This window comes from Rousettus aegyptiacus, unplaced genomic scaffold (genome assembly GCF_014176215.1).
Source record: "Rousettus aegyptiacus isolate mRouAeg1 unplaced genomic scaffold, mRouAeg1.p scaffold_m13_p_11, whole genome shotgun sequence".
Taxonomy (NCBI): Eukaryota; Metazoa; Chordata; class Mammalia; order Chiroptera; family Pteropodidae; genus Rousettus; species Rousettus aegyptiacus.
Genome location: NW_023416286.1, coordinates 10,691,166 through 10,705,440, shown reverse-complemented (window position 1 = coordinate 10,705,440; position 14,275 = coordinate 10,691,166). Strand labels below are relative to the sequence as shown.

The window sequence follows — 14,275 nt, the reverse complement described above, 5'->3', positions numbered from 1 at the left end:
GCTATCTCACAGGACTGTTTTGAGGACTATGGCAAATAACCAAGAAAGAGGCATGTTTGAAAACTATTGAGAATTACTCAAAAATACTATTATAAGTTGTAAGTGCTTCTACAGGGGTACTTCGGGCACCAGCTCGCCTACTGAAAATATCAGTTCCTCTGCTTACTCTCTTCCCACTGATAGATTCCTGTTAATCAGCTTCTCTTTAAAGAAGGAGTCAAAGTAGTTTAAAATTTCCTAAATGAAAAATGGTACAGAAAGACACCAAATGTTATTAAAGAAATGGCGAGATGAACATTATAACAGGCATTTGGTGTCTGTAAATGTGATTTCTAGTTTATTTTAACAGCTATACTAAAACCCCATGGAACAGTTAATAGTATTATATGCATTCCATCAATAAGAAGAAAATATCCTCAAACACAATTTCTAATTTACAAGCTTATGACAAGTTCAAGCTGCTGAGAAATTGGACTTGAAAGTATGTCTTAGAATGATAGAAGACCACTATTAACACTATTATAATTGTATACCTATTGCATCAAATCTGACGTTTCAGTTTAATATATTTTGCTGAGAGAGCATACCATTTTATGGCTTCCTAGTGAAATCAGAACCAACCCAGACGTTTTCACTTTTCTAATATAATTCACTGCAAGGTTTTAAAGCTGCCATCTCTTTTCTTCTTTTTTTCCCAAAAGATTGATGCCCTGGCATTCGTTAATTCCACAAGAGCTCATAATGGGTCAATGAGTCAGTGGTGAGCACCTCCATTAACTGTATTAATTTACACTATGTCACCTTAATGACATTTTGTCGCAGCTACCTTTTCTGACATCTGCATAGCTATTCAAAAGTAATATAACAACTTTCAAAGGCATTAAGGAAAATTAGAATAAGAACTGCAGTAAGTCGAATGTCACTGTTTACCAAGACTGCGCTAGAGGAAAGAAATGAAAAAACACAAAGTAAAAACTAACCAGTCTGACTTAACTCAGGAGACTTCTCTCCTGAAAGGTCACTTCCCCAGCACTCCTCTGCCCAGCTTGTATTCATTACCACAGGAAGAGACTGACGTTAATAGAGGGAGACAGAATAAAACCATCTACTCTGTTCTCGTTCTCTCTTATACGATTATCTGATAAGTTAGTGGAGAGTGTAGAGATATTTTTCTTCAGAAATGGAAAAACATGTTTTTTTTTTTTTTACAATTATATCATATCCTTTATTTTTATAGCTTAGAGATCAAAAAAAAAATCAAAAGCTTAGGTTTTAACATATAGTTAGCAAAACAATTATTACTCTTGGTAACATATTTTTCCATGCTAAATCAGGTATTGTTTTAGAAGGAAAAAATACTACACGCTTTAATCAATATATTTAAATATGAATTTAGAAAATCTGAAGGTACCGCCAGTATTACTAAAAAACTTATAGCATTCCCTTAATGAGGATCCCAAATTCTGATGCTATAAAGGATACATTTGGACACATACACGCAATGACAATAAAATCATAATTGAAATATAGCAATATAGCTAGAAGACTGAGAAATCATACTTGAAATGCAACTTTCTGCAATTTTGAAGATCTTTTTCAGATCAATAAGAGAAAACATATGACTCAACTGAAAAATGGGCAAAAATATGAGTAAGTTTATAAGTCAATAATATATAAGAAATGCTCGATTTCACTCATAGTTAATGAAACGCGAGCTGAAACAAAGACAGCTCCATTCTTCACTCACCAGATTAGCGAAGTTACACTGTTTATTATAATAGTGATGATTGAAAGCATGGGGGAAGGAGGCATCCTCACACTTTGGGAGTGAATTATCATCTTTGGGAATTATGGTTTGGCAATGTTTCGAAATTAAGAATGTATGTAGCCTCTGAGCCACCAGTCCCATGAACAGAAATGATCTTTTACTTATATACACAAAGTTTATCAAAATGTCTGTGCAAGAATGTTCGCTGAAGCCTTGCCTAACAGTAACAATCAGAGAGAAAGACAAACTATCTATCAATAGGAGATTGCGTAAATAAATTACCATACCGCGTGCCATGTGCAGCCTTTAAAAAGAAAGGGTCTACCTGGAAAGATAGTTAAGATATATCATCATAAAATATGAAAGGTGCAGGGTGGCAGGCAAGAACTGAAAATGAGAGCAATTCGTGCAACGCTGAGCTGGGGAAACGAGCTTCTTATGAGCTAATCATTTGGGGTGGTGTGGGGGGATGGTACCTGTTTGTATTCAGTAGGCTGCTTGAGGATAAAAAATAAAAACCTCCCAGATTAGTGAGAGCCACTTTGGTCTTTATCCTTGATGTCAAAGGAACACAATTAATAACAAGATGCAAATGGTTTTGAAAAGCTGCAGAATATATGAGAATTCTCCCAGCAGTTTTAGAGGGATGAGCCTGGTATGGACATTGGTCAGAGACTGCCACGTAACCTGGTGATCAAAAGCATCAACAGAATGCTCAAGACAGAAAGTAAAGGCTAAAACTCTATCCACATACATAAATTAGAATGACTGACTCTGATGTACATGTGGGCTTGTGAGGGTGAATCTTTGAACTAAGTTGAAAAACCAAGTTTCTTTTTTGTGAGGATGTCGAATATGAGTGAGAAGGTACTTTACATGAAAGAGTTTGATACCATATGGACACAACTCTGAATTAAGATATAAATAATCTTACATAGTATAGGACGTTTTAAAATATAGATAAGAATGTTTAATTCACATTAGATATTTATTGAATACCTTTTTCACGAACACTATGTGGATTCTAGAAAAACTATGAGTTCCCCATTTCCTGTTAATTCTCAAAATGTAAGAAATGAACCCCCTCCCTGATTTCATTGGTAGTAAATCAGTTTAAATTTTTTTTTTTTTTTTGGATATTTTAGAGTTTAATTCTTCAGTGAAGTTATAAGTCTGTTGGGAGAAAATGTGAGCCTTAAGGGTTTAATATAGTAAGGATGAATGTCAAATTATCTTATTTCCAAAGGTGAATATGTTGTGTAGGTAAATTAATATTCATTTATGCAAACTTTGATGGCAATGAATAAAACACATAGATATGTGAAAAACTTTCTCCTTAGATCCATATTCTTTTTTTGCTTTCAAAAAAAACAAAAAACAAAACTGAACCAAAGTTGTATCCATCCACTTTTCTTACAGTTTAGTAACCCTGTAATTGCCTTTTAAAAATGTTTGTAATAGATAAGCACAAATATGAAAAGACAATTTTGATGTTAATTTACTGCCTTTTGTTGGATTAAGACACTAAATAGAATAATATTATAACATTTTTATATCTAATAGTATGAGCGGCAGTGATGGGGAAAATTTTGCCTTGAAAAAAATGAGATTAAAATAAGAAACACATAAATCTATGCAATAACCTAAACATATAATCTTATTATCAGGAAAAAAAAGTGACAAAAATCAGTGAACAAATGTATTTTATCTTTCGAATACAACCATTTTTAAAACAAAAGTCCATATAAATGAATAACAAATCTTTATATTTAACAATAGTTAAGCAGTACCAACTGTAAAACTGCTCTGCTCTCTGGCTGTTCCCGGATATTGTGTGTGTGTGTTGGTTTAATCTAATGTGTATTGCTGCACAGTATCCCCAGGCACAGTCAAGTAAAAGCTAAGGCTGTACAGAAGAGCCTACATTTTAAATGGGTCTTGTCATTAATGCTTTATTAATTGCCCTAGGCTATGTAAACCCAAAGCTGGGCAAGCTATAACAATATGACACATTAAGGTCAAATCCAATCCCTGCTGTGTTTTATGGAATAGGCCAAATATTGAGTTAACAGCAGGAAAGGCAATTTATGGGCTTTTCTTTCCATCTCCTGATTATTCGATCTAAATTAGATAGGAATTATTCGAAATAAGCAAAGCACTTTAACTGAATAATATAAAAGGATCCTGAATCATTTTCTATGATGCTCAAAATTATTTCCTTTATTTTCCTTTCAGGTTAGACGTAATACATAATTTTAAAATATGATGGAACAAAGCTGCGGTATACAATATCTTATACATGCATCTAAATTTTAAAAAATTAAAATTCAACATATTTTGAAGTTAAATTAATATCAACAAATGAAAGAGCCTTACCTTTACATCAGAAGTGTCTCTCTGACTAGTTCTCCAAGACCTCGCGACTGATGAAAAGGTTCGATCTGGATGGTCGAATTTTCCATCATTTGTATTGAGGAAGAAGGTTGTGAAAGGTTCCTAAGTAAAAAAGAAAAAAAAAAAAGAAAAGAAAGAAAGAAAAAAAGGAAAAGAAAAAAATGGAAACAATAATTTGACCCTTCTGAACAGAGCTCCCTCAGTCCTTTGTAAAATATGACTTTCTTTGAAATCCTCCAATGTCAGAAAAAAGTGCAGGGTCCTGGAAAGATGCTCACACTAAGGAGTCATGAGGTACCAGTTTGGGCCTGATGGGGTCAAGGTCACCTGTCACTCTGCAACCTTTGCAGGTAGTCATTTTGCTTCTTGGGCTTCAGTCCTCTGATTTATAAAATGATGGAGTTCTAGTGCTCTGAGATTTTATGATAAATGATTTTGCATTACTGTCAACCTGTAACTCAGATTTTCTTTCTCATAACTGAGGCCATATACCTAGCAAAAACAATGAAAAAAGAAAATCTTTTGATGATTCTCATGGCAGTGTGCAATGACATAGGAATGTCCATCTGGATCACCCACCAAAGCCTACTAAGTGCTCCTACCACATTATGGTCTGATAATCTTTTTAAAATGCAATTCCCTACTTCAAATCCTTCCATAGCTTTTCAGAATGCTTAGGAAAAACTCTAAACTACTTAATTTGTCTTAAAAGTGCCTGAATGATCTGGAACCTGCTTGACTCTTATCTCGCACCATTCACTCCTTCACATTCTAAGGTCTTGCCACACTGCTCTCACTTCTTGTCCTTTGTGATTGAAATTCCCTCTGCCTGGTTACAAGTTCACCCCTCTCCCTCCCCATCCTTACTTGGCTCAGCTCTTTTTAACCTTTAAGTCTCAGCCAAGGTGTCATTTTCTCTTGAAAGACTTTTCTTTATTTGTTAAGCAATTCAGTATGGTCAGGTAGCAACCTATATTTCCTCAAACATCACTGAAGCATTTGTCGCACTGTTTAATAACTGATTTTTAATTTGTCTATCTTCCCTACTACATGAATAGGTTCCATATGCATCTTATTTACGGTTTTATTTCCAGCACTTAGAACAACAACTGGTACATAGAAGTTGCTCGATGTAGAATCCATTGAAATGATGAATGAAATAAAGTAAGTGCAAGTAAGAGTAGATAAACTTGAGTCCTTCCAGTATTCTCTGACTATTATCTTACACTATTGGTGACTGTCACCGACAACATATTCCCATAGCAAGAAACCTAGGAACAATTCTCTCACAAGGTCTTAATGTATTTAATTTTAATGATTTATCTGTAGTTTTTGTTGAGAGGGAGGTATTATTGCTGATATCATTAAATTTGCTTCCAAATGTAAAAGGATTAAATAATTTTCATTCTTATTAAGGATTTCTTAATTAACTACAAGTATAACAAAGATAAATATACATGTCCTGGAAAAAAAATGGTTCGATTCTTGACTCAAGTCTAAGATGAATGACATATCACCTCTAGGTTCAATAATGCTAAGAAATATTTCCTACTTAGTTTTTTTTCCTTTAATATGCAATCTATTCATTCTTTCATATTCACAAAATATTACTTTGCCTCTTTAAACTCCTCTTTTTGCCATTAGCCATAAGGCCACGCTGTGGGGCAACAGCTACAAATATTCATCTTTCTCAGAATCTTCCTGAAATTTGGTTAGATATCATCAATTTTATAAGTTTGTAATGTATCCCTAATATTTCATGTTCACTGTTAAATGACAGAAAACTATCATGAAAGAGCTAAGATGAAGACTGATATAACAATATATAGGTAGGGGAGGGATTATTGATTCACCTGAAAATCTGATTTGCATCCAAGAAGTCCATATTGCTGTTTAAGATTTTAAGTGATATGAGAGACAAATAGATGTCATCATAATTAAGTTAGGAAAAAAATTATGAGATGTCTTTCACTAATTAATTTTCTTTGTGGAGTTTTAACTCATTATTAAATATAAGATAGTTAATGCCATATGGCTTGTCGTTAAATTAAACTAAAGCGGGGATAGAAAACTTCTAAAAGCAGCAATAGTAAATCAAATGAAATGTGACAGATCTAAGTTTGAATCTTGGTGGAACCACTTACTTCTCTAAGGCAAGTAACTTAACCTTAAGTAGCTGTGTTAAGTATCTCAGTTCCTTCATTTATGTTAATTGGAAATGACAACACCTTGGGGGTAATTATGGGAATTAAATAAGATTAAATAATATTGAGAACTTGAAGTATCTCACCTGACACAGAGTTATAAAAATGACTACCAGCTTTATGCACTGTGTCAAATAGTCACTGCTGGCCTCTGCAGCAGACTGCCAGTTCACTAGATGACCCTCAGGTCTTATGCCACCCTGTATCCTTAGTACCAAGCACAGCACTTGGCGCACAGTTACTGTTTAATGACTATTTGTTGAGCATACCTAAAAATACGAGGTGCTGTTGGGAGATGGGGTATAAGTAAGACGTGGTTTTCCTTATCAGTTGTTAACCACTGGTTTGATCAAAAGGTTGTATCTTCAGAATCTACTTCATTATTCTAAGATGTAGAAGGAAGGCATTTTTTTTTTTCCTCTGTAGATAGTAGGCAGAGATTAATTTAGAGGGGTCAGACTTATCTCAATGATTTTTAACTTATTAAATAGACATGAGTGGAGACCTATTTACAAAAGCAAAGCCTTACTTCTTATCAGCAGCCATTAAAAGCTGATCTCTACCCCAACCTAAACGATCCCTCCTGGTTTTTAACCCTAAACAAAGACATGCTGAGAATAGCACGGATGGACATAGTGAACAGCAATCAGAAACTGAAGAATTATTTTTATTTCTGGTCACAAAGTTTATGAATCTAGCAGCACCTAAAAGCGGAAAATACTGAAGAATTCCACATTTCACTGTTTTAAGTAGCTTTTAAGATCTGATTAACAACTGTTTTAGGGTCACATACTACATTACTGACACATAATTCTCATTATTCCTGAAGGCCTCCAGCTGCTACACTGGTAGAGCACTAATAGAAATTGATAACCTATTTGTTTATAAGTGGGTATTGATCTTTCAAGCTCTGATTACTCTTTTCCCCTTCAAGGCACAGTGCAAGGCCTTTCTTTTTCATTCGACTCATGCTTGCCTAACACAGAGGATCAAATACTATATTAAGCTTAAGAAACATTTAAATTTCTTCACATAACACGTGCACATTGAACCATTTTCTACGCGTATATCACCACATAAGATATTTTATCATTACACTAAAGAGCGTTCAGCTTGGGAAATAAAATGTGTAAATGAATAAACACTAAATAGAAATTTCAGAAATTAAAATATTGGCACTTTTGGGCTTTAAAAACTTTGGGTCAGGTCCTGTTATATAAACAGCCGATGGCAGACTTCCTCCTCCTAATTACAGCCACCCCGAGGTCACTTCATATCCTCCGACACTTTTTCAGCCGGAAAATAAAACCAACTGGCCCTGCACTGGGAAGTACCTGTCCTACTAAATTCTATCATAACCTTTAGTCCTTTGCAAGGAGGCTAACAACTTTGCCTGCCTTTCAATGATTACCGAGCAATTAAGTCCATCGTGAGCAATCCTAATACTCCATTCCTCTCATTCTTCTGTCTCTCATTTTTTTTTAATTATTATTTTAGCCAACTCCTTTTTTCTTTATATGATTTTTGATCAGTCATTAAAGAGTCATAAGACTCTTTTCTTAAGTCTCTCTCCTCTTGTAGTTTACTTCTTTTCTTTCTTTTCATTTCATTTGAAACAAGCTCCACCCATGGGTAATTGGTAGTGCTGGGATATAACTATATCAAAGAAAAAATGTATATTTTGAGTTGACATGAAACATAATAAATACTAAAGGGAAGGGAACTAAGATCGCTGAGTGCCTTTCTATGCTTGGCACTGTGCTATCCCAGATAACTCAATCTTCACTATTAGCTTTCAGAGTAGGTAAATTATTCCCCTTTTACATCTCAGAAAATCAAGATCACATTCTGGGAAGTGGAGGAGCCATTATTTTTGCTGTGCTTTGTTTAACTTCAGAAGTGTGTTTTCTCCCACTGCTTTTGAAAGAGCCCAGAGGTATCATTTAGAATCTTCGGAAAGTCTGTTAATTAACCTATGTACCCACTATACACAACGCTTCTGGTTAAGAATTCCTTATCTTCTTCTCAGCAAATAGGTATTATCTTTGACCAAGATAAACAAGAGGACAACAGCTCATTCAGTAGCGTTATCTTTTGTTTTAATTATGACACTTGCAAAAGTGTTTCCCCTATATTTTTTTTCACTACAAACATAAGTTTTTAAAAATATATTACGGTTTAAACAGGCTTTCAAAGAAACACATTGAAGAAAGTCCCAAATTCTAAACAACTGATTTAAAAATTAATTGTTGTTGCTCCCAAGAATTATGATTAAATGTCTGACAAATGAGTTTTGGATAGATAGATGGAATATATTAAGTTCAAAAGGTGAATAGGTTATTAAGTGATGTAGAGGCCAGAAAATAAAATTTAATTACTTCTGTGTATATGCTACATTCATGGGGTAAGACTTAAAGTAAAAACATTCCAAGTAAAATGTGTCATTTTATACTAGTTAGTATTTGAAGAAACTCCACACTCTGCTTGAAATGGTTTATTCATCAGCTGCCCAATGGTGGCTAGCGAAGAGGCAATCCTGTAAATTCAGACAAGTGGCTTCACTGGTAGTTCGTCTAAAATCGTATTTTTAGTTTAAAGTAATGAGGTATGTAGTCAATTAGCAATTTCAAGCCATTATTATCACTGTCATACTAATACATTGACTGAAACCAATAATGAATTTAATAATTTTGAGTCTAAAAGGTTTGAGAAGTAAAGGGCAGATACTTTAATGTGCGTTTTGTTTCTATGAACAAATTCCTAGCAACATGAATTTTCATGCACTTTTTACTTCATAAACTCCTGCAGGGCTGGGAATGCGGGAACCACAGTTCCCTGGGGCATCAGGTTGCACACTGAGTGAGCTGTTACCCCGTGACACTTCTGTCTGTCACAGCGCAGTGCAGAATGTGCTGGCAAACGGGTCCCCCTAAAAGCAATCCTGTGGATCTGTTCTGTCCAGTACGGTGGCCACTTGCCACATGTGACCTATAGTTAGACTGAATGTGCTATAAATATAAAGCAAAAACTGGATTTCAAAGACTTAACCCTCCTCCAAACCAAAGATCTCATCAATAATTTTTATATTGGTTACGTGTTGAAATTGTAACATTTTGGAAATATTAGGCTAACGAGTACATTTATTAAAATTAATTTCACCTATTTCTTTTTACTCTTACATGTGGCTGTGAGAAATTTTAAATCATACAAGTGGCTTGCATTACGTGTCTGTCCTGTAGCATTCTATAAGCAGGACCGAAAGGACATGTGTCGAATATGCAGGTATGCACAGCATTTCTGCCACATCCCTGCACAGCCTCAAATCTGTATTCCATTTCACTGAATAAATTCATAAGGATGAAATATGATTTATTATTTGAGGAAGTGGTTAGCTTATTAGGAGTAGACAGTTGTTGATAACAAGTACTTTTATCAACTCACACTTAAATAAGTCTTATAAATCTGATTTCAGACCAATTTGATTTGACAAAAAACCACTGAACACCACATTATGTATTTCGAAAAACTATCATATATATGATGCATACATGATACATATATCATATATATTATCATTTAATTCTCGAAACACTTTCCTTGATAATATTTTTTTCAGAAATGGCTCCTGACTTTTTTTTTTTTTTTACTTCCCAATACATCAGAGAAATGCATCTTACTCCCCACGGCAGCGTCTCACGGTAACCATAATTGTCCTTGATGGGACATAAGGTGGTATGAAAAAGCCTCCCCAGCTGGATATCTCTGATTCAAATGTTTTCTACAAGTCTGCTTCCCTAACCATTTTGGGAACCCCCGAGCTCCCCGTGCACTAACTCAATGAAGCCAGAGACTGCGCTGCTTAGAGGTTTACCTCAAGGGCTGCTGTTTAAGCCCAGGAAGATCTTTTCTTGACTTCTACAATGACACTAAGTAACAAACAGGACTTACATTTTACTGATACACTTTTTTGCTAGTTTTTTTTTTGTTTGCTTTAATCTTCTTTGCTGATTTTTTGTTATAACATTTATAACACGCAAAGCTAATAAGTCATTTTCTACTCGTGGCAGTAATAATTGAGAATTTGGTTTTATAGTCTGACCATGTGGTGATCTGACTATTATTAGTATTTTGTTTTCTTGTCTGCCTGGCCGCGAGCCTAAATTAAATAAGAATATATTTTATGTCCATTATAGAGGACACCAGCTCTTGGAGATCTTGACTGGTAAATTTTTGTGTTGCTGTGTTTAGTTCTGTGGCTGAAACTGCAGAATAGAAGCTATAAATTCTCTCTCTATATGTGTGTCTGTAATTCTGAAAACCCTTTACTTCTGTGAGTGTGAAGTATTTTCCTACGTCTGGAGAGTATTAATAAGTATTACAACCTATAAACTAAAGGTGCTCTGTTCTGATTGGTTTACGGTGCTAAACAGGCACTAACATAAATCTAACATTCCTCCCAAATTAACAGATAATAAAGAAATATAACTTCTTATACTTTAGAAGTGCTAGCATTAAAAACCCGTATTTTATAAGAATATGGTTTTTCTTAAGTGACATTTTAGAACTGCTAGCTCTGAAAATTTTTTGTAAAAAAAGCTAAGTTCACATAATTAAGGTAAATTTTTGAACAAATTAGGCTAATAATTTTGGTCTAAGAATGTCTTATGTCTTTTCCTTTAGTTTATAATTACAGAGTTTATTTTTAAAAATAAGATTTGAGTTTGTTTTCTCACAAACAAGTTAATCTCAACGTCTTTAACTTCTCTTGCTGGTTTAGAATTATGAAAAATATAAAATTTGTATTCAGTTAAATGGAATCATAATTCTGACTAATTTTTTTATAACAGAAATTGATTGCAGTATATCACCTATTAGTGACTCATAAGTTATTTAAATACTACATATTTGTAGTAAGTTTAATTTATCTCCATTATGTAGAGAATGCTTGAGGAAGACCTCCAAACTAAAGCTGTGATTTAGGTAGAGGGAAGAAAATATATCTTTGAAAACAGAAGATCCTTTGCTATGTGTGCACATTTTTATGTATGTTACTTTACAACGTGTTTCTGAGGCAAATCAGCCTCATGCTTCAGAGAGGTCTGAAGTATATTAATGGTAAGGAGAGAAAGCATTACTGATTTTATTGATTCAGAGACTTGATTTAGAATTTTAGAACACTCTTGAGTTGCTTATGGTAAAAATAATAATAAATAATAATAATAATAATAATTATTAGGTCATCTGACTCTAGTAACTGCTCTGAATGAGACTAGATTGAAGAAGGCAAGACTACAGGCAAACAGATTTGTTAAGAGCTTTTGCAATAATCTAGATGAAAAATAATGGAAAAGTGAACTAAGGAAATGCCAGAGTTGATGGAGAAAAGAAAACTGATTGTAGAGATATTTAGTTGGTAGAACCTAGTCGATGTGATATCTAACTGGATATAAGAGGCTGATAAAACAGAAAAATATCTAAATCGGGTAACTGGGTGAGTGATCATGCCATTTATTTAGACAGTAAATGTAGTAAGAATCACAGCAGGTCTGCGAGGAAGAAGAGTCTAGTTTTGAAAATGATTTTTATAGTATTGTGAGATATACATGTAGGGAATACCAAGTAGGATATAAAAATACATTTTGGTTCTTTTTGTAAGTTGTTCAGATTTAAGAAGTTTACGATAATCTATCTTCTTAACCCAATTTCGCAAATGAAACAACGCACTTCTACTTCACTGGTCTCTAATCTTTGTTTAAAACAAATAAGAATATTTGATTTGTATTTAATTTACTTATGTTAAAACCTTTAAGGCATTAAAGGCAATCTGTGTCTTAACAGAGATACTCACGATCCGAACAAGCCAGGATAAGGTAGATGCTGCTGTGGAGTAATGTGTGTTATAATGGTACGGTGGGCTTTGATCATCCTCCCACGTCTCATAACGCTCTGCATAAAACACAGCTCTCTTTGGGTTCAAAGCACCAATTGGCTATGGAAAGAGAAAAAAAAAAGCATTTTGTTTAATACAGTCATATTAGCCGTTCTACGTTATAATTCTATCCTGAAAGTAACTTACAATATTAATTCATTTATAAATGATTTAGTAGTATGTTTTTACCAAATTTAATTTTGATATTAGTTATAGATATTACACTTGCTAAAAATCATCCAAAAAGGTGCCTTATGTATGCATGCAAGGTTTCTACATTTTACCAAAAGTTTCAGTAAACTGCATTATCAGAGATGATCCAGTTTAAACTATTAAGTGAAACCAACATCATAAATGTTATTTTCCTGGCTATGTAACAACCACCATAATGAACACTTAGCTGGACGTCAGGATTTCCAATGAGAAAGTGAAGCGGTTGACCATGTAACAACCATGTTAGAGAAAACCTCGTCTTATCCTGTCGCCCAGAGTGCAAAAGACAACATCGCCCATATGGAAACCGTGCATGGACGGCTGGAATGTCAGTCCCAATCTATTACACTGCAGCGTGTATCCTTCTAATTAAGTTAAACAGCAAACCTAAGGCTGATGGAAATAGTGCAGACAATTCAGATTTCCTGGAAAGCATTTTAAGGCCACTAAGACCTTTCCTATCAATACCGCCCCGTCACCCATTAGGATGGTAATCCCTACAGTGGAGCGCACAGTAGAATGCACAGGGTACAATACATATTTTTCTTGCCACAAAGCATGTGTTAATTGGATCATTGTCTAAAATTTCTTAGCACACCTAATCGTTAAGTATTTCTCGCATGTAATCCTCATGATTTCAAACAGCAAACTGCCTTAGCTTGAATTTTTGTCTGATTTTGGTTGAACAGGAATCGGAGTCCACTCTTACGATACCTAATAGCTACATTATTTTGTTTTAGGTTGCGTGCTATAAAAATAAATGTTTATAGAGAAAACAAAAGATGAATACTAAATATAACATATAACTCCTTTATTTCAAAATTTAATATTACTAGTTAACTATGAAATTCCCCCTAAGGCTTAATTTTAACAAAAGAAGTAGTAGAAAATTAGTGTTTCAATGGGACAAAGAATGTTACACAAGAGAGAAAGATGCATTTATAAATTGCTTAGAATCTTTTTCTTTTCGTCCTAGGGGACTAATGCAGACAACACAATGCTGTCAACACTTAAAGGTCTGTTAGAATTTCCATAATAAACTATTTGTGAGGGTTCTTACCCTGAATATTAAACTTATTTGCAAATCATGTTCATTTTTCTTTAACTTGATTACTACTATGACTAGACTAAACAAAGACTAAACAATTTAATAATTTACCTTTTAAAAAATTTGGTTTAAATATATTTTTTAAATATTCTAGGCTTAATGTTCAGTGTGTTAAATCTCACTGGTATCCTTCAAATCCTTATGCACAGATGTAACTTTATCATTAACTATCATAGAAAGTATTAAAAACATTTAAAACAAATAAATAATTACTATAGTGAAATCAATGTGAATTCTGTTACAATTTAGCAATAGAAATTGTAACTTTTTCTAAAATGGGCTACATATTTTATACTTTTCTAAGTGTGCAGATGTTTCTCTAATTCACTATTATAATTATATTTTTTCAAAGCATTGAACATTTTTAATACTTTGTTCTGTCTAGAATATGCATGAAGATCTGTCACAGGCATAACATGTCAGACAATCTTTAAGGATTGACCTTATTTGATATTGTTTGCTCTTCCAGACCTCACAAGACATTCTTGCAAAAGGAACATGGCCCTTGCTCTAATCTTTTCCAGCCTTCTCCTCAACTACTGGAAAAGAGATAAAGTAAATATTTATACTTTTTATTTTACTCTAGTTTCATCAAAATCATTTTACTGGTGTGTTTTACACAGTAATACTGTGTAGGAAACAGTCGCACAGCCTTAAAG

At 33.9% G+C, this 14,275-nt stretch overlaps 1 protein-coding gene across 16 annotated transcripts in view; it reads right to left on the bottom strand.

The window, feature by feature from the left end:
- NBEA (neurobeachin) overlaps positions 1 to 14,275 on the bottom strand; it is a 611,133-nt gene that overhangs the window by 60,316 nt on the left and 536,542 nt on the right. For all 16 annotated transcript variants that reach the window (XM_036228295.1, XM_036228296.1, XM_036228300.1 and 13 more), the window contains 2 exons: positions 12,215 to 12,355; positions 4,145 to 4,264 (listed from right to left, as the gene is read on the bottom strand). In XM_036228295.1, coding sequence (XP_036084188.1) covers positions 4,145 to 4,264; positions 12,215 to 12,355 — 261 coding nt within the window. The remainder of the gene's footprint in view (positions 1 to 4,144; positions 4,265 to 12,214; positions 12,356 to 14,275) is intronic.